The 26,301-nt window shown below is 41.3% G+C and overlaps 3 protein-coding genes across 5 annotated transcripts in view; 2 read left to right on the forward strand and 1 right to left on the reverse strand.

The window, feature by feature from the left end:
- Positions 1-1,053: 1,053 nt before the first annotated feature.
- On the forward strand, positions 1,054-9,063 carry vstm4a (V-set and transmembrane domain containing 4a). Its single transcript, XM_056395240.1, has 8 exons — positions 1,054-1,324; positions 2,554-3,021; positions 5,932-5,985; positions 6,075-6,182; positions 6,299-6,332; positions 6,505-6,653; positions 7,593-7,660; positions 8,477-9,063. The coding sequence occupies exons 1-8, from the start codon at positions 1,276-1,278 to the stop codon at positions 8,627-8,629; spliced, it is 1,083 nt and encodes a 360-aa protein (XP_056251215.1). The 5' UTR covers positions 1,054-1,275; the 3' UTR covers positions 8,630-9,063.
- Positions 9,064-11,259: 2,196 nt separating this feature from the next.
- The window catches only part of wdfy4 (WDFY family member 4), a 40,509-nt gene continuing 25,467 nt past the window's right edge, over positions 11,260-26,301 (reverse strand). For all 3 annotated transcript variants that reach the window (XM_056395234.1, XM_056395236.1, XM_056395237.1), the window contains 19 exons: positions 25,064-25,212; positions 24,838-24,952; positions 24,462-24,547; positions 24,303-24,365; positions 20,846-20,888; positions 20,520-20,639; positions 20,217-20,340; positions 20,005-20,114; positions 18,535-18,685; positions 17,650-17,741; positions 16,199-16,408; positions 15,972-16,092; positions 14,396-14,553; positions 13,816-13,974; positions 13,516-13,695; positions 13,087-13,269; positions 12,579-12,666; positions 11,783-11,912; positions 11,260-11,571 (listed from right to left, as the gene is read on the reverse strand). In XM_056395234.1, coding sequence (XP_056251209.1) covers positions 11,508-11,571; positions 11,783-11,912; positions 12,579-12,666; positions 13,087-13,269; positions 13,516-13,695; positions 13,816-13,974; positions 14,396-14,553; positions 15,972-16,092; positions 16,199-16,408; positions 17,650-17,741; positions 18,535-18,685; positions 20,005-20,114; positions 20,217-20,340; positions 20,520-20,639; positions 20,846-20,888; positions 24,303-24,365; positions 24,462-24,547; positions 24,838-24,952; positions 25,064-25,212 — 2,346 coding nt within the window. In that variant the 3' untranslated portion in view covers positions 11,260-11,507. The remainder of the gene's footprint in view (positions 11,572-11,782; positions 11,913-12,578; positions 12,667-13,086; positions 13,270-13,515; positions 13,696-13,815; positions 13,975-14,395; positions 14,554-15,971; positions 16,093-16,198; positions 16,409-17,649; positions 17,742-18,534; positions 18,686-20,004; positions 20,115-20,216; positions 20,341-20,519; positions 20,640-20,845; positions 20,889-24,302; positions 24,366-24,461; positions 24,548-24,837; positions 24,953-25,063; positions 25,213-26,301) is intronic.
- Positions 21,013-24,248, forward strand: lrrc18a (leucine rich repeat containing 18a). The gene is made up of 3 exons (XM_056395241.1): positions 21,013-21,041; positions 21,973-22,097; positions 23,228-24,248. The coding sequence occupies exon 3, from the start codon at positions 23,232-23,234 to the stop codon at positions 24,075-24,077; it is 846 nt and encodes a 281-aa protein (XP_056251216.1). The 5' UTR covers positions 21,013-21,041; positions 21,973-22,097; positions 23,228-23,231; the 3' UTR covers positions 24,078-24,248.

A 26,301-nucleotide genomic window follows, 5' to 3' on the forward strand; every position in this document is an offset into this window, starting at 1 on the left:
TTCACAAACTCGGATTAAATGTACACGGCTGTGGTGAGAACGCCTGAATATATACTCTCCAGCTTCACAGTAACCTCAAGTATTGTTGTCCCCCTGAGGAGCAGTAACTTGCTTTGACCACTGCAGGGCAGAGGAGAGTGATTCCTCCACTGGAGAAAAGACTTGAACTTCAGACTTAAGTAAAGGAAAACTTGAGGGAAACCCCAAGTAAAAGATGTAATTAAGAAGACATTTTACATTCTACAGTCACCGTAACTATTATTTTAACATTTTTACATGTGACCCTGAATTGATAAAACTACTACTAGTACTGTACTAGTACTACGACTTAAACTTAGTACAGTACAATTACTTCTTTTTCAAAACAAAAGATTTTGTCATGGTTAGAAAAGTTTGAACCACCGTAATCAACCCAGCCAGTACATTTTCCACTGAATCCATCCATCAAGAGAATCCTACATACAGTAGGTCATATGTATGAAGGGTTAAATCTGTTGTGTAATTCCATTTGGCTTTGGCAGAGCTCAAAGCGCCAGCAGAAGCCCTGCCTCAGCAGTTTAGCCTGCCCAATAAAGCAGCAGGCTTCATACCACTGGGACAGTCTGACAACCACAGCCAGAGACAAGCCCATGCCACTCTGTCCAGCAGCCAGACAGGGAGAGGTCCCAGCACACACACGCACATCCACATCCACATAAATGCATGAACACATGCGTGCAGGCTCACATATATGAACACCAACATTTCCTCTTTGTTAGCTTTATGGGGAGGTGCAAGATGAGCATTACCCCTTGACTCTGAGAGTAACTTGGGTAATGGAAATGCATGTTCAGCGCTTTATTGAATATGCTTCTCAAAATGACACACAGTGTGACAGGCGCATGCACACACACAAAACCACGAGATTTGACCATCGCTTTAGAGTTCTGGGGTTTTGGGCCATGGTCCAAGACTCCTCACAGAAACACAGGAAATGACATTTCCTACGTTTTGCAGGACACACAGAGAAATAGAGGGAGAGGGAGAGGGAGAGAGAGGGAGAGAGACAGTCAGCGAGAGAGTGAGAGAGAGAGTACTGGGAGAGTGAGTGGGAGTTTCTAAGTGGGAACAGAACATTTACTGTTTCATATTACACAGAAAAAAGGAGAAAGAGGAGAAGAGTTAATGGTGGGTAAGGGCTCTGGTGGGTCGTGTAGTCAGGCTCTGTTTTGAATGTGGCTGCTTGTGTAAGTGCTGTGCAGTTGTCTGGGTTTATGGATTCGCTGACTGTGGAAAATGTACTTCTCTATAGTGGTCCTTGTCCTGACTAAGGCTCTGGTCACAGGTAAGTTTACCTTGTTTACAGCAGTATAAACCAGTAAGAATGCGAGTGAGCAGGCAAGAAAGGAAGAAAGAAAGAAAATGTGTCTAAGTTGACCTAAAATCTAACGTACACCACTGTGAAACTGTAAATTTTGAGTTTGTTATGAAATTTTGGCACGAAAATCATGTCAAACATACAAGAGTAAACACTTCCTATTACTCATTGTTTCTACAACAAACAAAAGTTGCAAGTACAATAATCTTTAGCAATATTAACGTAGCAGAAGGTCTGTTGAAAGCTTTGTTTAAAATGAAATCGCTCGGAGAGTTAGGTTCGTTCTATGTGATCAGAGAAAACTTCAGTATAATTTGTATTCTATAAAGTGGCATAAAGTGGATCTACAACTCCTATTTCCTGCCCTGTAATCTTTTGGTTATGTTCGGTTTTGTGTTATGTTGGTTTGAGTCCCTGTTGCTGCTTTTGTTGTCACATTAAATAGTGGCGCACAGACCCTGAGGGAGATTTCCCAACTCACACAGCAACAAACAAACAAACAAAAAAAAAAAAAAAAACAGCAAGGCAGCCCAGATGTTCCCTGTTATCCTGTCGTGTTTCTCTTTGCCTGTTTCGGAATGTACCGTCCTGAAGATGAATGTCTCCCACCTGTAGATTCTCTTTGCCTGTCTGATCACACATATTGTGTCCAGACACCATGTCTCCTCTAGACAGACCTGACCCAGCTGGCAGCAGAATAAAACACGAGTACCTCCAGGCTGGTCTAGTTTTCTTTCCTCTTATGCCTTCTAGATATTATGAACTGAATTCCCATCCACTGATGGAATGCCATATATATATATAAGTAGAACCAGCGTGAGCTCTAACACCATAAATCCCAGTGGGCACTGTGGGTGTGCATAGAAAGTTGCTTTGTCTAAATGCCACAATTATGTTCAAATGGGAGGAAATCAAACATCTCGCAAAAATGAACCCAGACATTCTCCATGTGGGAAACATTACCAACTGTTAATTACTAATTTAAAAAGCAGGGAGGAGTCACTCACGCTACCAGATCTTTGCACTCTTGTTTGGAAAAAAATAATATTTTATGGTTTGGTTTGTGTTATTGTGTCAGAGGGTGCAGTACACGCAGCGCAGTGCGGCACACAAAAACAAAAACTACATTTAAAAAAGAATAAATAATGATGTCAGCTGTTCATATTGCCTGTATTGTTTGTGTCTCTTGTCAACAGAGGTATGTCACGCCCTGAATGTGACAGTGACCCCTGGACCTGTTGTCATGGTAACAGAGAAAGACAACTTGACCCTGTCCTGCCTGGTATCTCAGAGGAAGAGGAGCAACAGCGTCCTCATCCTTCGCTGGTTCTTCTCTCCTCTTGCGGCTCCTACTCTCGCGCCTCCTCCCCCCTCTCCATCCCCCTCTCCATCCCCCTCTCCTCCCCCTGCTCTCGAGCCCACTCAGTTCCTGATTGTAAAGATGGGCATAAAGAAAATTAAGATTTACGGGAACTACACCCGTCGTTTCCCCCAGTCAAAGTTCCGTCTGCATGAGGAAACGGAGGGAGAGCTGTACCGGCTGCGGATATTCAATGTGACAGGGACGGAGCAGGGTTTCTACACCTGTAAGGTTCAGGAGATCCGCAAACACAGAAACACATGGAGAGCATCGTCCAATGGTACCAGCACCACACAGCTCACAGGTAACTGAAGGTGTACTTGAACACATTGTGCTCTTCGTGTGGATAGACAAGACAAGCTGCTTTTCTTTTTCTTTTTTTTTTTTAAATTAAGCATGTTAGCCAAGTGCTGAGGGGTTTGAGGTCCTTTCTCCACAAGCATCCTCCCTGTCTAGGTGTCCTTGATCAAGATGTTGAAGCTCTGCAGCACTGGGGCTGTGTCCCCTGGTGGAGGGCAAGTCAAAAGTGAATTAGGCAGTGAAACATCAACAAAAAATATTAGTGTTTCTAGCTTTTTGTTAGATCAAATGCAAGAGAATTTATTAACCTTCGCTTAGTTCATGCAGGCAAGTACAGAAAAAGAAATTTGCGCAGAGCTCTCTAATACTTTTGCTTTTTTTTTTTTTTTTATACCTTTGCGCAACCCTGGTCACTGACAAGAGAGGAGCAAATGTAAGGCAAAGGGGATTTCTGGTGCTATTACTCTGAAAATGCTTTCCATGGAATTCTCCTTTCCAAGGAATCCCCTCACAGCCGCACACTATCAGTGGAGGCATGCTGTCCATGTTATCTGGCAATAGAAGTGACAGATTAAATGGAAGAGCAACAGTTTTTATTGAAGGACCAAGGGCAAAGAGAAATGTGCAGCTTGTGTTCTTTGACTCTAGCTGCGCTATTCGCTCTAAGTGGAGCACTATATGTGTTTGAGTGTGACCCCAATCCTCTGGCATTTCCATCTCAAAACAATGAGCTCACACAGCCAAACCACACTCAACAATATCACTCTGTGTGTTTGAGCATGAGGAGCAAAAGGTAGAGTGTTGCTGAGCTGGCCACGTTCAAAAACTCTGAATTACATGACGTCAGCATTCTGGGTTCACTTTTATGCAGGCCTCAGGAGAAAATTTACTGGAGAATTCAGCTGCAGTGGAACTTATTTAGTCCGTGCCAAGGTTCCTGCAGAAATCAACAATAAACAACCTGAGCAAATCTGGTTAAGAACTAATTTGAATCACATGCAGCAATAAATACTTCTTTATACAGAACAATCTTTTACCTGATTGAACTGGATTGACTGCTGGGAAGCCATCTGTCACTGTTGGCTGCACACATTTAAGGGGCTATAGGTGTGGCTACACCTGACTGGGTTGCGCAGGTTACCTTTCGCTAGTTGTATGCCTAGAAGTTGAAGTCAGACTGAGCCATCTGACAACGCCCTGCCCTATATTCAGGGCAATGTCCCACTAAGGAAGCCACACAACCTCAGGCATCTCCGACATGCATCGACCGCAGAACCAGAAACACAAGAGCTGACATTATACGGGTAAACAAAGAGAAAGCAAAGTTCTACTGTAACTGTAATCCAGGGAACCCCTCAGTCCGCAGGTTTCAGTCTGCAGATCTCAGAGCAAAGGCTACACCCCACGGAGATCACTGGGCCTTAGTCAAGAGGTTTTGCACAGAGGGGAGATGGTTCGTCTTCTCCCATATCTCTAAAATCTCACTTCTTTCAGTGGATGATTCACTTTTTTGAATCCCGCCTTCACAGCTGGACTGTGGGAAAGCAGATGAACATAAATCTTTATTTTATGGGTTTTTGGCTCTTCATGAAAACCTTTTTTCATAAACTCCTCCTCTGTGTGTACCTCCCTAACAGCCAACCTGTTAACCTCGGGCATCTTACACTAATCAGACGCAGGGTTTAGCATGTGGCTAACCACACTGTGAAGGTCATATGTGCGGTCCACTTACATTGACTGCTTACGGCTCACATTACCAAAAGATGCCTGTTACATATAGCCTGTCGCCTCAACAAATGAGGGAGCCCCGGCGACAATTTGTCTTTTCCTTAGGCAGACATTACTTGTACTTTCATGGTAAACTGTGGGTGGACAAAATAATAAAACACCGCAGACTGGCCCTCTATAATTACAGTAGCATTGAATTTACACAACTGAAAAAAAATTATACATTTAAGATTTTGAAAAGAAAAACATACTGAAGGGCTCATGCATTGCATTGCACTTTTGTAAAGCATCCCTGTTATGTCTATAATCAAACTTGTTTTTTAAGGCTTACTCCTGGGTACTGGATACATATTTTAGAAAACATCTAATTGAACACTGGCCACAGTATCTGGAAAAAACGCATCACTTGTGGCGCATTATCGAAAGTGTATCTTGTAAACCTGATCGCTGATACATCTGATACAGTTTTTGTTGCCGCTTGGTCACAACACAAAAGCCATTGTGTTGCTCCCTGATATTAATTAATGGTCTGGAAACAGGCTGGAAGTCAATTAGAGTTAACACCTTATCATTTCTTATTAATATGTTTATCAACCTGTGTTTAAAAGACGTATTAAAATCTCATTATGGGGAGCAGGGAGACAAAGTAATTTATGTACATAGCCTCTGTTCACTCTCCTTGTCAAATACCCCTGACCTATACACAGCCCATCATTCACTGGCACATACCGACCACTTTTTTATTCATTCTCTTATCACACATTTTAAAAAATAAAAAAAAAATTTAAAAAAAAGAACTGCAACATTAAACAATTGTGAAGTGACCAACAAAAGGAAGTGGAGAAGCAGAGCAACAGGGAACCCCCCAAACACTGTCCAAGAACTGCACTGCAGCCAGGCCTGTGTGTTGATCGTGTGTGTCTGTGTGTGTGTCTGTGTGTGTGTGTGTGTGTGTGTGTGTGTGTGTGTGTGTGTGTGTGTGGTGGGTTTGGCTGATGCTGCAACAGACTCTCCCTTCATGACAGCGGTTTTGATATTTCTGGAAACCAGAAATGTCAGGCTGTCTGCTGTGTTGGTTCAGTGCCCTCAGACAACAGCAATTTACAAAGATTTTTTTTGTCTGGGCACAGTTTTCTGATTTTGCTGACCTTTTTTTTTTTTTTCTTTCTAACAATTGTTTCTCCAGTGCACTTTACTCTTGAGGATGGTAGCAGTGAAGGACTGTGGCGTTTATTTGCAGGTACCTCTTCACTTTACCATATACAAGTTTGATAAAGCCACTGTGCCGATGATTTTTCTCTAAGATTATCATCTGTCTGTGTTGTGAAGATGTGTATCTGTGCGCTGTGCTGATCTGCTCACTGGGCCTGTTGTCCATCTTCCTGTTCACGCTGGTTCTCACTTGCCAGTACTTTCACAGAAGACACAGACTCAAAGGTAAATAGCATCATTTGTTTTCCTACAGTAACTTCACTTTTGTAACTTTATATTTTCTATGCAAAACAAACCCTGGACGTCTTTGTCGACATGATTTTTTTTTTTTCTTTCTACAGCCAGTTACCTCTTGGTCAAATGTCCAGAAAGCAGGTACAGTATGCTGTAAAAATAGTAATGAAACAATTAATTAACAAGGATTAACTGCCCATATTTTATTTTATGAAAAACATAAAGCATGCTATTGGACAATGTGCATAATCGATTAATGGATAAACGAAAGCGTTAGTTGTAGCTCTAATTACAACTCCTCTGCTCCATACAGCTCAGGAGAAACTGTAACCAGCTCCATCAGTTCCTCCAGTTCCTCCCCAAGAGCGCAGAGGAAAGACATAAGACAGAAAACTAACAGAAGAGTCACAGTAACACCACCTAAACTACCTGAAGAGCCACCGCCGCACATACCAGCCAAAGGTGAAGTGACATTTTGAGAGCAGGATGTGACTTTTTAATTCTTTAAAAAAAAGGGTCATTAGGCCAGTGGTTCCCAACCTTTTTAGCTCCAGACTCCTCATCACCTGCTATGGCCTCAGTGTAGGGATGAATTGGAAGAAGTATGGAGTGTTTTTTCACTTAAAAGATTTGATGGTGTTTTAAAGGCCTGGAGAGGCAAAAGTGTCCAGTATTTCAATAATTCAAGAAAAGTCAGAAAAAGAGCCAACCCCCTCAGACCCAAGCTGGGAACCACTCAATTAGGGTGTCAATATATTTTATGCAGGAAAATAAAATGGACTGAATTCTAATATGAACATCCAAGATGAGACGCTTTTACAATCTAATGTGTTGGTTCAGAGGGAGGACAGTGGCTCAGAAGTTAATAGTGTCATCTCGCAGCGTGGAGGGACCTGGTTCAAATCCCAGTCTTTGTATCTTTGTATGGCACTTGAGTTTCCTCTTAAATTCCAAACACATCGGAGGCATTAGAGTCACGGGGGGCTGAGGGAGGCCCCAGCCCCCCGTGATGCTTAGAAAAGGAATTAACGGGTAAAGGAAACAATATTAAATGAATGCATCCAGCAAGTAAAAAAGCAGAAAGTGATATCTCCAGCATAATTCAATTTTCCGTGACAGAAACAGCAGCAGAGAGACTGGGATACCAGCAGAAAACAAACTGAGGATGAAACTTTAACGCTGTATTTAGGTAAAATCCTGCGTATTGTCTGAGGACAATTCAACACTGACACTGGAAATGGCAGAATGAAGCTCTTACTTCTCTTATAAGCTTCCCTTTGACTATGTTTAATATAAAGTGGTTGCGAAGGATGATTTTGACTTCAATCACACATTTGTATTTGTGAATTCATTCCTCCTGGCTGCTGTTTTCAGTCAATTAAGGTTGTATCTGTCTTTCAGTGCCTGTTGCTGCAAAGAGACCTCAAAAGCCCAGAAGGTTAAAGACTCAGCCAAGAAGATCTGCTGCCGTAAGTCACCTTGTTGTCACCCATCACACAAGCTCAGTTATTCCTATGCCCACTACTGCCATAACACCATTATTGAAACATATGCATTTAATGTATTTGTTAAAATGTATTTATTAACATTTTGAAAAGATGTTTTTTTTTTTTCATGCAGAGTTGTTATTGAGATATGCACAATAGGGAATTTGTCTCATGACTGCATGATTGTCTACAGGAGTTTATTGCCGTCTCTTCATTCAGTTATGAGCTTGATAATTCTATTTAGCTTTATTGCTTCTCAAACACAATTATTTATTTAGAGTGCTTCATTGGTTTTATATCTACAATAAAAGTGTCAAACAAATATATATACAGAAGAAAACTACTCAAACTAAGGATCATCATCAGTGCCTCTGCTGATGCCGTTCGTGTGATTTTGTAGTGAAATGAAGTTGTGAGCATTTCTTTTGCACGCACATACTGATTGGATTAGTGTAACTAGAAGGATCTGAGGACGTTGGATAGGAGTCCCATTGTATCAAATGTTTGTTGAGTAAACTGAATGTTCCAAGAGGTCCTGCAAACCCTGTAAACACATACTTTCTGCAGCTGAGAAGCACTATTGTGATGTTTACTACGGAAAGTGGAATAATACTACTGTTTGCTGTGAAAGATTGTATAGAGACAAGACACATACACTCCCTACATACATTTCTTATTTTTTTTATGGGGAAATCTGAAATGTTTATATTGACTTTGCAATACTTTCCCCTCTTGCCTTATCTCTGAGCTAAATTCCTTCCAAGTTCCTCTCATCCTTTCCTTCCCTCCCTCCTCTAGCCTCGAGTATCTCAGGAGGACAGTCTGACATACGCAGAGCTGGAGCTGGTCAGACCGAGGCCGGAGCCCCAAGCCTCCTCCAGCCCGGACCCCACACCCTCAAGCCCGGACACTGTGTACGCTCAGATCCTCTTCCAGGAGAAACAGCTGTAAACAAAGCAGCTTGGTACCTCCGAAAGTGAGGGCAGAGATTCAGCTCTCCGAACTGAACTGAGCGGCATCAAAAAGGACTATATTTATGAACTATCACTATGGCATTTAGCATTTGTTTTTTGGCTGTAAGTACGCTACAACTGTCGGCAAATGAGGCTTTTGTGTTTCCTCTGTGCAGTCCCATTCCAGCACAGCAATTTTTGGGTCTTATAATTCTGTTGTTTAGTTTGTTGGCATCGCTGGCCTGTGAGCCAGATGTTTATAAGAATGCTCTTACTGGTAACTATTCTGTATAAACTCAGGAGACTGTGTGGAAAGAAACTGTTGTCCAGGCTCTCTTGCTGCAGTGTCATAAGGCCACTCAGCCTTTAAAAATGCATTTATAATTACAGTACTAATACACAAAATGAATAAATATATGCCTGGGTCTGACATTCAGAGAGTGCAGCCTTTGATTCTTATAAACGCTGTTTTTAATTAACTGTTGAACTGCACTTTGTCAGATTTTTTCGGGGGTCACACAAGCAAGATCTGTTTGAGACGACAAAAGAAAAACACCACCAAAATATTACAAACAGCTGTGGTGCATTCAGCGTCTGACATGAGCCGCAGCACAGACTGAGAAATGAGAAATGAATGACTTCTGTAATGTATTAAGAGAACACAACTGTTTTCTTCTTTGGCGGAGAGTTCGATGAGCAGATCACACGCATCTGTCTGATAAGTGTAAGGCTACAGCCAGCGGTCGTTAGCTTAGCTTAGCATTAAAACTGAAAACAGGGGGAAGCAGCTAGCCGGGCTCTGTCCAAAAGGTAAAAAAAAAAGCTCCAACTAGCACCTCTAAAGCTAACTAATGAAAACATGATGTCTCCTTTGTTTTATCCATCTAAAAAGTGTAAAAACATCAAGTTGCAGTTTTACAGGGATTATGTAGGGGACAAACAGAAACTGCACAGGGAGTCTTCTGCCTCTGATTTCTCAGCGGCTCAGACATAAACAGCAAACATGGATCCTGGAAGCGGCATTACGCTCAAGTACCCAGGAAAGGTGAAGGGTGTAGGCCATTTTGTGAAGGTCAGTGTGTGGAAAAAAAAAAAAAAAAAAAAATGGGATGAAGAAAGAGGTGCACGGAGAAAGAGAATGATGCACATCCACACCCATCTCTCTGAGTGGGAGAGATCGAGAGAGAGACCATCATCCCCCACAGTTCAGACTCACTGACTAGGATGAACCCGCTAATGACTACATTTATTCAAATTAGACTAATTGTAATCATGGTTAATAATTAGCTTTACAGTGCATTATAATTGGGTTAGGCTACAAGATGGTTCTGCCTAGGTGCAATAATTTATTTGATTTAATTATTCTGAGGAACCCAATGGTTTGACATTTCATATCATAAAACCAGCGGTGTAGAGAGAATGGAGATGGCCGTTGTCTTTAGAGAAGGTCATTGCTCGCTCTCTGGGAAAATTATGAGGACTATTTTCCACTCTATTAAGCTACTCCACTTAGCACAATTAGCCACACACACAAAGGTTAAAGAGAGAGACCTCTTCCTTTATGACAGAGAACAGTGGTGCATGTGCATGAGGGAGCAAGCGAGACGCAGAAAGAGAACGAGCCTCAACAATCTCGACAATCTAACATAATTTAAGATGGTAAGTTATTTATTGGAACATTAGTGCATTGATGTGGTGAGTGTCAGCATTGTACTTTTCCACTGAAAGATGATGATCAATGTTTAGAAAATCTCACACAGTCCCCCTTCAAATGGGTCAGTTTTTCCCAAGAGTGTGTCATCGAGGCCCTGCCGTGATTACAAAGATTAAAACAGTCTGATGTGGCTAAAAAGGCACATCTGTCCTTGGTTCACCATAAAAATGCACACAAAAAGCTGTGACAAGCAGAACGGATATCCCAACAAGACCCAAACACATTTTACATCATCCACAACACACACACAAACTACACATGATCACAGTAAACTTGTGGAGGGGAATGGTATAGGAAGATTTAAAAAAAAATAAAAGTCAAATACTCATAAATGCCACATTACAATGCAAATTGAAAAAGTGAAAAAACAACAAAGGAAGTCCAGGAAACTATTCACAACTAACTAAACATCCTGAATTGTTCATACCACAAACATTTACCAAAGCAAAACACTTCAACCTCATAGTGTAAAACGCTGACATGTGTGCAGTAGTTTTCAAAGTATTGAACGCTTGATGTGCAATTCATGAGAAAAGGAACTGCTCCAGTCCTACAATACTAGTAGAGAGCTGCAGCTCTCAGGGAACATTGGCTGTGCCTGCACACGCCGGGTCATCATTCACAAAATTCCTGTTGCTTTCAGCTTAAAGCTGCCCAGTTCAGTCACAGGTTTCTGCTGTGGTCCCTAGTTAGCTCTGCCAGAAGCCCGGAGCTAACTTATTTTTAAGAAATGGTGTGTGGTGAGTGTTTTCCAATATTTCTCTCATCCAAATCAACCAAGCAGTTCTGGGGAATTTGTCCTTCCGCTTTCACCTGTATGAATCCGAGATGAAGTAAAAAAAAATAAAATAAATTAAAGTCCTAATGCCAGTCATAATCAAAATGACAGACTCGCATGAGAAGATTTAGACAAATGACCATGAACAGTTTTATTCAAATTTGTTGAAATTCAGTATTTACAGAAAAAAAGAGGGAATTAAATACTAAAGTAGACGGTAAAATATTGTCTGAGACTTGAATGTATCAAATATTGTAACACTTGTATCCCTGAATGCACACACAAAACAGTGATGGACTTCCTGTGTCAGTCTCTCTCTGAGAGGATAGAGGCTGTATGGAAATGGAGGCTGAAGGCATGAAACTGCTCAAACATTGCCACCTCTCACTCACAGGTCCAGGTGAAAACTCTGCCCCAGGCGTCGCCCGCCAACAGAGTAGCATGGCTCCTACACAGGAGAAAGTAATGCAAATGTATTCTGTTGTAAAGCATGCAATAGTAGAAAAAACGAAAACGAGTATGTGATTCAGAGTTGTAGAGAATTCAGCCAATATTCAGTTAGCTCTTGAAGTGTACAGTATTAGTATCAAAATATTTAACCAGGGACTAAATCCCCACCTCTCTTGAGTTTGTGCATGATATTAAGGTATTTACTATACCTGGACATGGCCAGAGCTGTGATGGCTGGATTTTTCTTGAAGCGGCGTTGGGACACAGCCTGACTTCTGTTCAGCTCTTGACACAACACCAGATGTCTCTCCCAGCCTTTAACCTGGCATGAGCTACTCACTGTGGATACATCATAAGAATACATCAGCCTCCACTTATTACTGAATCACAGGGCAGGTGTCCACTCTCTCTATAACTCTGACCCAGTGGTCCCCACAAAAAAAATGTTCCTCTGCTTTAACACTTTGTTTATCTGCGGTCAGCAGGCTGTTAAAGGGAGAAAAATCCCTCAAATATAAATGTTTCAATGTTACGTAAAGACTTGTCTCAATGTAATTTGCAAAGCATAATACTCCTATGAGGTGACGCGAGGCTGTAACCAATGTATGCCAAATTGGATCTGGGTATTATTGCTTTCTAAATTATACACGCACACACACGTCAGCAGAATTACTCATCAGTGTTTACTGCCTCTATGTTTAATAACTTTATAACAACATAATTCCAGCTAGCCCTAACGCTAGTGAGGGATGGGGTAAGCATTATAATCTCTCATCTGGAAATCATGCTGTCTAGCTCTAAGATGAGCGGTTATAAATAATCATCTCACACTTCAGGATTTATCTAATTAGTTAGTGATGGGTTTCTTTTTGAGACATGAAACTCTTTGAGCAGCTGCATTTTAGTCAGTCTCACAGTTGTGCTACTGTCAGCCACTCCCATTATCTGTGTTGTTATAAATACAGCACCTACATGCATATCTGATCCTACTGCCAGTAACATTACCGTCTCTCTCTGTTCGGTCTTGCCCTGGGGACACAGGCTCTTCTGGAGGGCCAGGTAATTGTGTTCTGGTGTACTCTGTCTTCCATATCTGTATGAGAGACACATAACGAGTTGCAAAATCAGACATAATTCAACATAATAACAAAACACACTCACATACGCACCAGCACGCGCACACACCCCACTCAAGGTAATAATAAAGTAATAATACCATTTGTGTGTGTGCTGTGCATGTGGCATGGACACCCACTCCCAAGTGAAGCCTAATTTGGAGTTTGCTGCTTTGATTGCAGAGAGGCATCATGTGTTTATATTAATCCTAGGCGTAAACAGTTACACACACACACACACACACACACACACACTCAACCCATATGCTGATATTAATACGTTGATGGACATCCAAGCCGCTATCTGCAAAGCTAATGCAAAAGTAGGGACTACACAGAGCAACCTCTCCTCCCTATGTTCAAGTCGTACAAAGAGAAAAAAAAAAAAAAAAAATCACCTTTATGATGCCATCTGCACAGCCAGTGACGATTACGTTCCTGGCGTCCCACTCGTGTCGCTGTGTGAAGCTTACACACAGAATGTCTGCCTGAGGCCCACAGGAAGTGTCAGTGCAAGTCAACAGCTGACCCCTCATGGTCCACAGGTAGAGCAGAGGTCCCGCACATGACGCAATCTCACCCTAGAAAACAGCAACATGGTGTTGACACCCATGTGCGCACAAATATACAGAGATGCACAAAAAAGGCAAAACACACACAAAGAGGATACGCATGCTGTCAACAATAAGAATCCTCCCTTCCTCATGCTGTCAGCTGAATGAACAGTGTGCCAAAAATTACACAGAACAAAAGAAAGGGAGGAGAGAGATTTTGAGAGGAGCGAAGGTAGAGAATTACTGAGAGGATGATTAAGGAGGTGGACTTACGGTGAGGTCATTGATAGCCAGTGCAGAGACGCCGGTTGTGTGTCCTGCTAACTGGGTGATGTAGCTTAGCTCTTCCATATCCCACAGGATACAAGTGAGGTCACGGGAGCCACTTACTATCAAGCTGTGGACCTCCGACACCGCCAGACATGTCACTGAATCTGTGTGACCGTATAACGGCTATGAGGAAAAATTGGGTCAGTGTTATTCTGAATGTGTGTATACATGACTATGTTTACCAATACACTCTGGATGTTACTGTTAAATCTCTGGAGCAAACAAACACAGAGACAAACGAACCTGTCTTAGTTTCATGTGAGAGAGTTTGTCCTTGTTGACTGCTACATCCCACACACACACCGGGGAGCTGGTTCCTGCGGTGATGACGGTCGTCGGGTTGGGACAGGCTGCGCACAATGTCGCGCCCCAATCACATAAACTCTCACACACAGCAAAGATCTAGAGATGGACATACATAGAACCGTCATGACATGGTTTATGTGTGTTTGCATAAAGTGAATGAGTTTATGGATATGATACTGATTAGCTGTTGGTGTGTGTGGCTTGACCCAAACCCAGTGAGATGCTTCATATGTATGAGATAAAACTGGATAAAATTCAGTTTCCGCAAATGTGTTTAACACTGATACAGAGCACTTATCAATAAAAGGGAGTAAAAGTTGTATGTTGTTATAATATAATGAATTTATCAATCCAATTCTCACATTTAAAAACAAGTCCATGCTTCATGGATGTGCAATGTGGGCCTCCACAAGATTTGAAATTGTCTCATTTCAATTTGATTCATGCAACTAGGTGGACCTAGAGGGTTGTGTGAAATTGAATGTAAAATTAAACTACTGTGTAACACCACACACACCTTCTCTGTGGCATAGTTTCCAAAGGCACAGCTGTTGTCTGGGAAGCCCCAGCTGAAGAAGCAGGTCGACAGAGGGGACAGGAGGACCCGGTTTCTCTCCAGGACCAAGACCTCTTTTTCCAGACACAGTATTTGACCCACTGGGCCTCTTGTCAGCTCTGCAGAGGGGTTTACAGTGTTATTGAGCACGGGGCACCGTGAGTAAAAAGTTGAGAAAGAAAGTAATTGGGTGCTTTTTTTTTGCTTTTTTTTATATAAAAGAAAATTGTCAGTTATACAATATGCACCTATAAAAAGTAATGGTGACCTCATTCTGCCTTTTGTGTACCTGAATAAACTTGCCTGGCCAAATAAAGGTAATGGCTGTTCAGAAACATCACATTAAAGAGTTTGGTAGCTCAGTAAACTTGTAAAGAATTTCATTAAACTGACCACAGAAAACTGGGCAATTAAAACAGCTATTCCCAGGTTACAAAAAGCTGAGCAAGACTCTCTCCTAGGGGGACACCATCATCCTGGAAGTTGTACGTGCGTGTGTGCGCGTGTGTGTGTGTGTGTGTGTGTATATGTGGGCGAGGCAGTGAAAGAGCGGCTGTAATTGTGCCTGTAATTGACCTGTACATGCAGGAACAGGCAGAAATCATTATATCCTTTCACCAGTTCTGCTTCTAAAATCCCCAGAAAGAACTCGTGTCTGCATTAGTCTTAGTGTTCCTCCTCCTATTCATCTCTATCTGCTTATTGATCAGATCAGACACTCTAAGATTTAATATGAAATGTAATATGCAGGAATCTCTCCCTGAGCATTCGCAGATTCATCTCCTCTCCCTCAGTGGGCCTGTAGGGATATTCAGATTATTAAGTAGGGCTCAGCGGAAGAGTCATCTCCATATTGTAGCTCTAACAGATAGCTCCTTCTACTTCTTCCATAGTGTAAATTAATCTATGGACATTCTCGCTCTATTTCAATGATTCCCTTGAGACCTGGGTGTATCTTGTATATAATAATTGACATCAAACGGTGTGAAATAAAATAAAGGTGGAACAATATACAATAATGCCAAATACAGATGACTATAATTGATTGAATTTAGTTTACTCAGCAGAAAATAGCTTTGTTGATTCAGTTGTTTGATATCCATTGTTTACACGGTTATATTATAATACTTTAATTTCAGACCTTCATTTAAAGGAATAGTTTGACATTTTGGCTGAGACTATGCTAAATATGAAGCTACAGCCAGCAGCTGATTAGCTTAGCTTAGCATAGCATAACGACTGGAAACGGGTGAAACAGACAGCCTAGCTCTATACAAAGGTGAAAAAAATATCCGGCTACCAGCCCCTCTAAAGCTCACTAAGGAATATGTTATATATATGTTTAATACTGTATGGAAAAATAGTGTAAAACCAAGCTTTAAAGGTGCTGGTAGCCGGTGTCCACCTGCTTCTAGCCTTTGTACTAAGATAAGTTAATTGACTACAGGCTGTGGCATAAAGTGCACAGACATGAGAGTGGTATCAATTCCTTTAAGATTAAGATAATTGAGGTCCCTCTTTTATTATCTGCCTGTACCTCTGAATGGCTGCACAGTGGTCTTCAGTTTATCCAGTTTGAAGAAAAATGGAGTTGGATGGGGTGGTGTTGATCCTTCTTTCTTAGAGCCACTGCGAGGTGGATGTGGTTTGGGGAAGAGCTATGGAAAAGAAGCAGGTGATTCTCAAAGAATAATTATTTTAAAAACAATATGACACACCTACATGCAGAAAGTCTTTTCTGCTCCCCAAGCCAATTCTTTTTACCTGTTTGGGAACCTGGCCAAAGTTGCTGACGTATCCCAAGATTGTGCTCCTTATGAGGGGGTCCTTAGAATTCTGCCGACCTCTCTGGGCGTAGAAGTAAGGATGGAACGTGTTGACACTTTCTACAGCAGCTGGACCTTGTTGCCGATACCCAAAAATGAGGTCGATCCACAGGTGGAGGTGGGAACTCACATAGTCACTTTCCAACACCTAAGGGAAACAGTGCAGGAGATTGTTGCACAAACTAAGACCACCTAGTCAACTACCATTACAAAACTACTATGCTGCATTATGCAGCAGTGCAATGAAGCAATACAGAGGTATGCAGTGCTCATTGTTATTACAGTGAGACTAAAACCATCAGTCAAACTCTTAAAATGAGAGTTTAGAAAAACAAAAAAACTTATAGCAGAATGCACAACCAATCAAATTATTCAGGTACTGTATGATTTCTTCCAAAAGTCAATTTAGAAGTCTGGAACAGCAGGAAGCTGCACAGCTGGGTTATGAGCATATCTTCATGTTAGAATTAAAGAATGATTTCAGTAAAATTACACAGAGATTGGTTTTGAAGAGTTAATAAGGAAAAGTGGGCATTATGACCAGCCATACCCTGCACCCATTCTTAATAAACCCATCCTGGAATAACCGAAAACTAAAAAAAAAACAAAAAAAAAAAAAAAACATCATAAGGAGGATATATTGTCCTCAGTTAATTTGTCTATGGAAGAAAAAACAATCTTCTAAAGTCACTAATTTTATGAGAATGCTAGGCAATATGAGTAGTTCAGTAGATTACAGAGTGATAACCATCATAGTTGCCCCAGGAATGGAAAAAGGGAGGGTCACACTCTGAAGAAATCAGACCAACAGAGAGGAAAAGAGCAGAGTTATACAATAACCCCACACAGGGAAGGAGAAGAAAGAGCTGAGAAAAGAGAGAGAATATTCAGCCCATAAACAGCTGGCAGAAATAATGGCATTATGAAAAAGACTGTCTTGTGCCTGCCCTGAATAGTGTTAAATAGGCTTGTTGTCCTTCATCATCTGTCATCTCAACTTCTTTGCCTTTTCATGCAATTTCTTGATAAGAAAAACAACTGCTCCTTATATTTGAAAACAGTCAGTACTAAAAGAATTCAACTGAACCAAACTCAGTGGCACAAGATGGCCTTTAGAGAATATCACGAATTTGACAGTGGCTGTTGTGAATAAGATCTGTCTCTTATACTGTGGTAGAAAGAATGGAGACAAATAAATTGGCAGCTACCAGCACTGTTACAGTGGATACTTATACTACTTTTAAGATACTAAAACAGTGCATTTTCTGTGTACATACATCTGCTAGTATTGACAAACATTATTAGGTCTTATGGGAAAGCTCCCTGTATGTAACAGGCCGGACTGGCCAATTGTAATGGACAGGCGTGGTGGGGTCGGGGGTCACTGACCTCTCGATGGATTCTAATGAACTCCTGGGGGTCACCTTTCGCCCAAGGAGGCAGCTCCACATCTCCCAGAGCAGTACCATCCTCCAAACAACCTACGAAGATATGGACATACAGTACATACAGCATTCTGGGTCACATCACATCACAGTGAGGGCACTATGGAGCAATGTTTTGATGAGTGGTTCCCCGTTTTGTTTGTTTGTCAACTTGCACATGCATGAGGACACGCATGTACTGTGCGTGCATTAGCACCTGTGTTATGTGATACCTTTAGAGGATAAGGCTGGTGATATTGTATTTCTTTAAGACCAAACCCAAAATAAAGTGTACTAAAAAGTATTGGCTGTGTAGCCTGAAACAAATACAGCTAATTCCTCTGTGGCACACACCTCCATTGTTGTCCAAAAACTATTAAAAACACATCAATGACCCAGATGGTTGAAATAGGTGATATGTTTCCTCATTACAATGAACATGTGCACTGTAGTTTATCTTATCATTTTTATTTTTTTCAGCCCCAAATACAACATCCTGCTGCTGTAAATGCTCATTAGACCATCTCTTAATATGAAAATAATGAAAATAGTCCAACAACTTCACTATTTACTCTTGTACTGTATGAGTAACATTTTCTAAAAACTACACTACCCAGATCAAATGGGCTTGGGGCTGAAAGCCACAGACAGGGTAAGAAAGTCAGAAAGTACTCAGAGAAAGACACGTTGCTGGCTTTGGTGTGGACAATAAGAAAGATAAGAATAATGCTAGCCTAATCCTTTGAGCGCATTACTAATACAATTGTGTGCACAAGGCAAATATGTTAACAGGAAATTCATACTTTGAGTCATTCACTTAGATATACAGAGGATGATTTTTGAGTCTGACCCAGCTGGATGTGGTTAGAGTTGAGCAGGAAGTCGGACAGGTAGAAGAACTCTGGCATCAGCTCTCTGACATCGCCCATGTTGTCTCTGGAGGCCGACTCCCACTCCTTCTTTACACTGTGAAACATCCGCTCCGGGATATCAAACCCTCCCTGTCCGGGAGACGAGGCACAACACTGTCAGATCTTCTGCACACAGTTGAACCAAACTTTGCAACAGGCATATTACTAAAGTAGTCTGCATGATTCTGTGTAGTGAACTATATTTTTTTATTCTTCATTGTATTATGTAAGGGGGAAAGATTTGCTATTTGAAGAAAGCTTTTCATCTTTCTGTAAAATTCCATAATCTATAACGGAAATCTCATGAGAGAGAATGTAATTTAGAGTAAAACAATTACCTCAATGAATGAAAATAGCATATATACTGGTAAACTCAGTTAGAGATGAAAATTCAGTTATGGATATTACTACACACCCGTTACACGCTACAGAAGACAAAAAGGCACTGTAATGCACCAGACTAACATTTTTATTGCTTTATTCTGACTATCAAATGCATGCCTTTTCATTCTAATCAATTGGAAGCAGCATCATAAATTGGTAACATCTGTGGCTATTTGCATTGGCTTCTTTTTGATGCTTTCTGTAATTATTTGCATATATATTGAAATCTCCCTATAATCTGCTTCCATACCAAAAGCAGCACTGAAAGAGGGTCTGGAGTGCTGAAAATAGCTCATATTAGAGTCATATTATTAGCAAGATTACGTTCGAAAATAAAAAATGACAAAGTGATGAACGTCAATGGGCATCTGGAGCACTGGGTTTGCAGAGGGGCCTGTGGGTTAATGAACAGACTGAACAGACCGATACATTTCCTTAAGACAAAACCTACAGTGATCAGCAGTGATTACATTCAGGAAGTGATCCACCTTTATATCTTATACATCATACATTTATCACTTACTGTAATGTGTGTATACATGCATATTTGTATTCATGTGTGTAAGAGTATGCAGAGCTTCAGTCTATTAGATGAGCCATGAATTGATGCAACAAAAATGGCTGCTGTCAAAGGTTCAGAAACTCATCCAGTAAATATAGCATTTTAATATATATGATTCTAAGCTTTTATTATTGACCTCTCAATGAGCTGATAAAAAGTATTGTACTTTTGCATGTGATGGATGTGTTTATTGTTACGGTACAAACCAATAAAGTGGTTTCACACAGAGAAAAATGTGTATTCTTTCTATTCAAAGCTATTCTTAACTGCAGAAGTTTCTGTGGAAATGGGTTAGTCAGGCAAGTGACCGACATACCTATTAAGGTCACATCCAATGTGTGCTGTGAGCCACAGGATTTTATCTAATACCAGCTTATTGTTTCAAAGGGCAAAAAATGACAGTTTTCCATCTGTGAGTTTAGTCTGGATATTTTATTGCATTTCCTGGTGTTAAAGGCCTCACCTGCAGTGCCTGGAAAGTGTGTGAAAACGGCTCTATCCTGACAAGGAAGGACGCCACGATGATGGCTGAGGAGTAGTGGGTACAGTAGTGGCATCGTGCTGACAAATCTCCTAGAGAGTGAATCATTTTAAAAGGACACACAGTGTGCTGAATAAAAAGTACAGTGAATAGAATAGGTGAGAAGAATGAAGAGTGATAAGACGAACAGATACCTTCACCCTCGCTGTTCTCCACTTCTTCGTATCTCTGGATAAACATCTGCTTCCTTTTCTCTGTCTGAGCTCCCATTGGCTTAGACAGATCACGGAATGTCGCAGGATTTGAGAGATCAAGTGTCTATTGAGGAGAAAATACGATGGGATGAGGGTAAGGAGAAAATATACACACCACACAGAATATTCAATAGATGTTATACACATTCTACAATGGCTTGGTTTAACAAAAGCACTAACAGTTGTATTACCATGGTGCCTGAACTTCAATATAAAGGTTATCTGTGTTGTGTGAGATCCTACCTCTGACTGGTAGTCAGCTAGGACCCAAGGGAACACTGGATACTGCATCAGGTCATTGTATGTCCTCCCAGCGATGGTGTTCAGATGCATCAAGTACTCAAAGTTACTTATCTCCCCTTTCTAGAGCACAGACAAGAATAATATAAATACCTCTCTAAACACAGGAATACATTTATAATCAAAACTAGATCTGGATTACTCCTCATGTCATATCAACATTTTAGCAGTCATTCATTACTGATGTGAAAGGAGCAAGAACTGAATCTGTGAGCACAAACAACTCAGATAAAAACGAAATGGATGAAGAGCCGTGTTTATTGCATTACCTGCCATTTAGCAAGGGCTGTCTTTTCAACCACAGGAGTCTTTCTAAAACACAATAAAAACAAATACCTTGAATTAGCATCAGAGGTTGATCACTGAGAAGTGCCTACCAACACAAAGTTTTTTTTTGCTTGCTCTGTTGCCTAGCAACCAGTGTTGAAATGTAACACAGCAGAGTTCAGAAGCAGCAGAGTGGAGGTGAGTGAGTGATTCAGGAAACAGAAATTGTGTGTACACAGCTGTAGGAGCAGTTATGGGATTGAGGCTAGCTACAGTATGTAGCATAAATAGTAAGGATGTAGCACATGGTGCCATCTGAAGGCTCTGAGGAAATGTACTTTCAGTAACACTGGAACTCGTGTGGCTAGTCTCCATCAGCAAAGTGAGCTACTCTAAAGAGGAAGTAATATTTTCCTTCTACAGTGACTTTTTAAATGCTATGCTTTGATATACAGAGGTTATTCATTACTGGTCAAACAGGAACAATAACTTTCTTTCAAATATCTGTCACAGAACAGTTCACTGATTTCCAAGAATAATCAGTGATTTCCTGCTTCATAGCTAAGACAAACATTAGTTTCTTCTCCTGCTGTTTTTTATTTTTTTTCATTTCACTAATGTAAATATTTTAATAGGCATCTATTCAAAAGGAGGCACACACGTAAAAGTTGCTCTTTAACAAACTGCTGAGTACAAAAACTGCTCATTCAAAATACCTTGTTTTCAATTAATCTACCAGAGCGTGTGTTTAGCCAAACAAAACATCTAAATGACAGTGTTGCTGAACATTTTATCAAGTATTTTACTCAAGGAATACCTATCTAAACTTGTTTCATCTAAGTTGGCAAAGCATTCAACTGCTCCTGAAATCTCTTTTCCCTCTGTGGGCCAGTAACATGGCAATAAAGTCCTGGCGCCAGGCACCCCAGTTGCTAAGTAACGCTATTAAACAAGAGGAACCTGGACTTTCTCTGTTTGATGTGGGGAGGCTAAGGAAATGTTGATATACACAAATGGTGCATTCCTGACCTTTCCTCTCAACTTCACCACCATAATTTGTGAGACAGCATTACCAGGTAATATTAATACAACTGCAACATGTTGACCACACTGGAAATGTAATTTACAGGAGGGAGAGGCTTCGAGCTGAATGGCAAGTTCACCGAAACTAAAGCTGTTGGTGTGTTTCAAAAACTGAAGACAATCTCATCACTTGATTGAGGCCAAATCAGAAAAAAAAGAAGACAAAATATGGTGAGTACATATTTTATGTTGAAAATGTAGATAAACATTTTAAACAAGAATACAGTAAGACACCAACTGAAAAATAGACATGCATACCGTAAATGGACCAATAACTCCTTCCATTGTTCAATAACTCCTGACCAAATTATTTTGTAAAACTACACTAAATCAATCATTGCATTTGGCCCTGTATGTGTTATCTAATTGCAGGCAATAATTTCATGCAATAGTTTTCTATAGGAGGTTATAATGGGAACAAGCACCAGTGGATAACCTCTCTCATCCTGAGGATGATGAATGAGGCGAGAGAGGGCCTTGGGGTGTAACACAGACACAAACAGACACACACCTTGCTCTTTTAGACAAGGAGGGGAGAAGAGCGAAGCCCTCATCACACTCCCAACACTCCCTATCTATCATTTATCAAAGTCCAGATTTGACTCTTTGTGTACATGCACTCTAGTATAGTGCATCCATGTCTGTCAACACACTTGCATGTCGATGGCCGGCCTACACACACACACACACACACACACACACACACACACACACACACACACACACACACACACACACACACACACACACACACACACACACACACACACACACACACACACACACACACACACACACGCACACATCTTCCTTGCCTGAAAAAAGCCAAACAGCTCAATCAGTTGAATGGTGAGGGAGCATCAGCACTCATTTGTTTTTGCTGTATTATCCAGTGTCGCCTCTCTCCTATTGTTCCCCAGCATTAGCCTTAATTAGAGAGTCGTGCTCTTAAATACCCCCATGGGCAACACTGGGTGAGCACGCACTAGTGCAGACATAACACTGCGACACACACACGTGCACTCACAGAGACACACACACACACCGCTCAGGCTCTCATTCCTCAGAGAGCATGCTTTGCCTACTGCCCTGGGCCATACATAAGCCCTTGTATCTGAATAAATCACATCAGCCTTACACACGCATACTTACACGTAAACATACACACAACACATTTATTTGCTATAGCACTGTGTGGCGGTGTAGATTAGATAAATTATTGTAAATCAGCCTCTTGGGGGCAGCTATCACAAAAGTGAAATTGAGCAGAAATTTTAAACTGAGCTGTGTGTGTGTTGCAGTACCATGCCCAAAGGAAAGGGAGCCAAAGGGACAAAGGTGACCCTCAAGATTGCCAAGAAGGCAATACGTATGACACCAGATGGACGGCGCAGACTCACCCTTAGCAACATGGGTATAACCATCTTCCCAAAGTGTCTCCTCAAACTGACCAACGTGGATGAGTTGGACCTCAGCCGCAACCTGATACAGAAACTCCCAGATAACATCGGGAACTTCTCATCACTGAGATGGCTAGATCTACACAGCAACAAGCTGGAGTCTGTTCCAGAGACCATCAGCAACCTGGTGGGATTGACCCACCTCAACGTCTCTAACAACCGCCTAACCTCTGCAGGCTTACCCTCCACAATGGGTTTGCTCACCAGTCTGAAGAGTCTCAATCTGGGGATGAACCAGCTGGACACTCTGCCTACCACTATGGCAGCTCTAGGCAATCTCCAAGAGTTAGGCCTATTTGATAACCTCTTCATCAACCTACCAGAGTTTCTGAGCGGCCTACGAAACCTCACTAAGGTGAACATGAAACGAAATCCTCTATCGTATGCTCAGGGGGATGCTGAGGGGATGCTGAAGAAAAAATCAGAACCAGAGGGAGATGTGTACCTGGTACATGAAAGCAGCCTGTGTAGGACATGCCTTAAAAGATGTAAAGAGCAGGGGGAAAACTTTACGAGAGGAGGAGGAGGAGGACGAGGAGGAGGAGAAGGAGGAGAAAGGAGAGGAGGAGGTGACATGTTTGAGGAGAAAAGGATAAGAACTTATGCAGGACTGATAGCGCCAAACTCAGTCGCTACAGTCAATCAGGATGCGTGGAGAATAAGGAAGGTCGAACACAAGACAATCAAATGACCAAAGAGCTGCTGGCATCCTCTTAAACTACAGAACAAATGGAACCAATGTCATTTTTAAGCAGGCACACAAATTTTAATTATATGTGCATAATATCTATCTATATGTCACACAACTATTTTTATTGATGTATTTTACATTTCAATAGATGAAATAAAAATAGTGATTACATGTAATTGTCTTGAAATATTGCTGTTGGATGACTGATTAACTGATGACACTTACCTGGCATTAGCAATGACCTCAGCAACCCCTCTGCCTTTTAATGCTGGCACTACTGTGCACAACCTGCAGGAAGACAGAGAAAGGGAGGAATAAAGATCACTGTCCGAATATAAAAAATGAAAACTATTTTTTAAGATCCAATCTTTATAAATGTGGTACCTTTTATATGCAGAGACGTGGTCTTTATTCAGGAATACCAGGAAGGCTGAGTGTCCATTTTTCATAAAGACCTCGATAGCATTGTCCTGATAGACACAGTGGCTCTTTAGTTACTCAGGCATGAAATTTCTGTGCAGTAGATATTTTTATCTCTTACATCCCTTGTAAACCCAGACTTAACATGTACCTTGACTGAGATCTTGATTAATCGAAAACAACTGTAAGTAAAATACACAACAAAGCTGATTTCTATTTGTACAGAGACAAATTCTAAAATCTAATGTGAATGTATTCAAGCTAAATCCTGTATAGACATAATCTGGATATAAGATGCAAGTTAATTCAAGGTATCTCTGGGAGCATTTGGATGTCTGACCTCCAAAAGGAAACGCATGAAGCGGGCCTCCTTGATATCCTCATAGAGCCAGCGTCTGCAGCGAGCTGATGGCGGCTCTTTACTCAGCATGGTGGAAATGAAGGAATCCCGCACACTGGCAGAAATAGACACAGAGAATGATGGATAACGAATTGAGCCGAATGAGTGGCTATGCTTATATGTTTTTCTGTAGCTGCACACAAATACACAGCACACACAGGTGTACCTGCTAGGATGGTGTTTCCTGCAACAAACATCCCCAGTAGGACTGAGAGTGAATCCCTCACACAGGAGCAGGCTCTCCTTCCCAAACAGCAGCACCCCCTCTGTCACTCTGAGGCCACTCACCATCACTACACACATCTTAGCCTTTACCTATACAGAGAGAGAGAGAGAGAGAGAAAGAGAGAACACGAGAGAGAGAGAGATACATTAAGCCCTATGTGAGAGGCATAATACACATCAGCACGTTTCTCTCCTGGGACATGACATGGCAGCAACACAGGCACTTCAGGCTTTACTTGATTGATCATTTTAATCACATATTTTAATCATTATTAAAAAGACACAGTTGAACACTTCATTATCAGAGCTGATTGATGGGGATGAAAAGACCCGGCCCCTTTTTCAGCTGTGTGACTGTGTGTTTCATCCAGTGCCAAAGTGGACCCACATGCTGCTTTCAGCGCCGGTTGTAGCTAATGCTAACTGCATTGTGATAATGTGTGGCTAATTCTATTGTCTCCCCTCATTTCACAGTGAGTGTGTGCACCTGGCTGTCTCTCTGTGTTGGCCCCTCTGCAGGCCCTCTGGGACACAGCGCCCAAAAACCATATGGGGCCCCAACATACCCGCAGGCCCCTCACAATTTATACTAATCAAATCAAACTCCCTACCCCCAGACACGGAGTCACACACTTGGTGGAGGAGGAGGCCATGCCTGGCCATTATTAGGAGAATTAATCACTGCCACACACACAATAGGAAACCTGCTAAGTGATCAGAACCTCTTGTCTAAATGCACACATAGAGACACTCTATGATGGATAATATCACTTGTCATGTTAAAGGGTTTAAGAAGAGTCAAGGTGAGTGAGTCTCAGCCACATGGCACAGAAATCTTACATTAAGCTATATCATGGTCAGATTTTGTGGCAGTTTCCATCAGTGAACATAAATTGGTATAAGGCATACTGTCTCTAACAATGACTAGATTTCAGAAAAAAATAGTTAAATTTATTGTTATCAAACATTAAATACATAACAATAAACTTGTTTCCTTATCGCCTTACTGTGCTCTGGACAGATATGCGTTATCAGTCTGAGGGTGATTTAGCTGATGATGGGAAGAAGGAGAGAAAAGGAGGACTTTTATTGACTGAGAGCCTAATGTCAGACCATTGATTTCTCCCCATACACATTACTGTCATAATCACACTATTGGCGCTGGCAAGCTAATTATGA

Source organism: Seriola aureovittata, chromosome 14 (assembly GCF_021018895.1).
Source record: "Seriola aureovittata isolate HTS-2021-v1 ecotype China chromosome 14, ASM2101889v1, whole genome shotgun sequence".
NCBI lineage: Eukaryota > Metazoa > Chordata > Actinopteri > Carangiformes > Carangidae > Seriola > Seriola aureovittata.

Bases quoted from the DNA above. Each gene is read 5' to 3' on its own strand.
- vstm4a (XM_056395240.1), top strand. From the start codon at position 1,276: ATGTACTTCTCTATAGTGGTCCTTGTCCTGACTAAGGCTCTGGTCACA. The intron at 5,986-6,074 runs GTACCTCTTCAC...TGTGTTGTGAAG, and splicing joins ACTGTGGCGTTTATTTGCAG to ATGTGTATCTGTGCGCTGTG. The intron at 7,661-8,476 runs GTAAGTCACCTT...TCCCTCCTCTAG, and splicing joins AGCCAAGAAGATCTGCTGCC to CCTCGAGTATCTCAGGAGGA.
- lrrc18a (XM_056395241.1), top strand. From the start codon at position 23,232: ATGCCCAAAGGAAAGGGAGCCAAAGGGACAAAGGTGACCCTCAAGATT.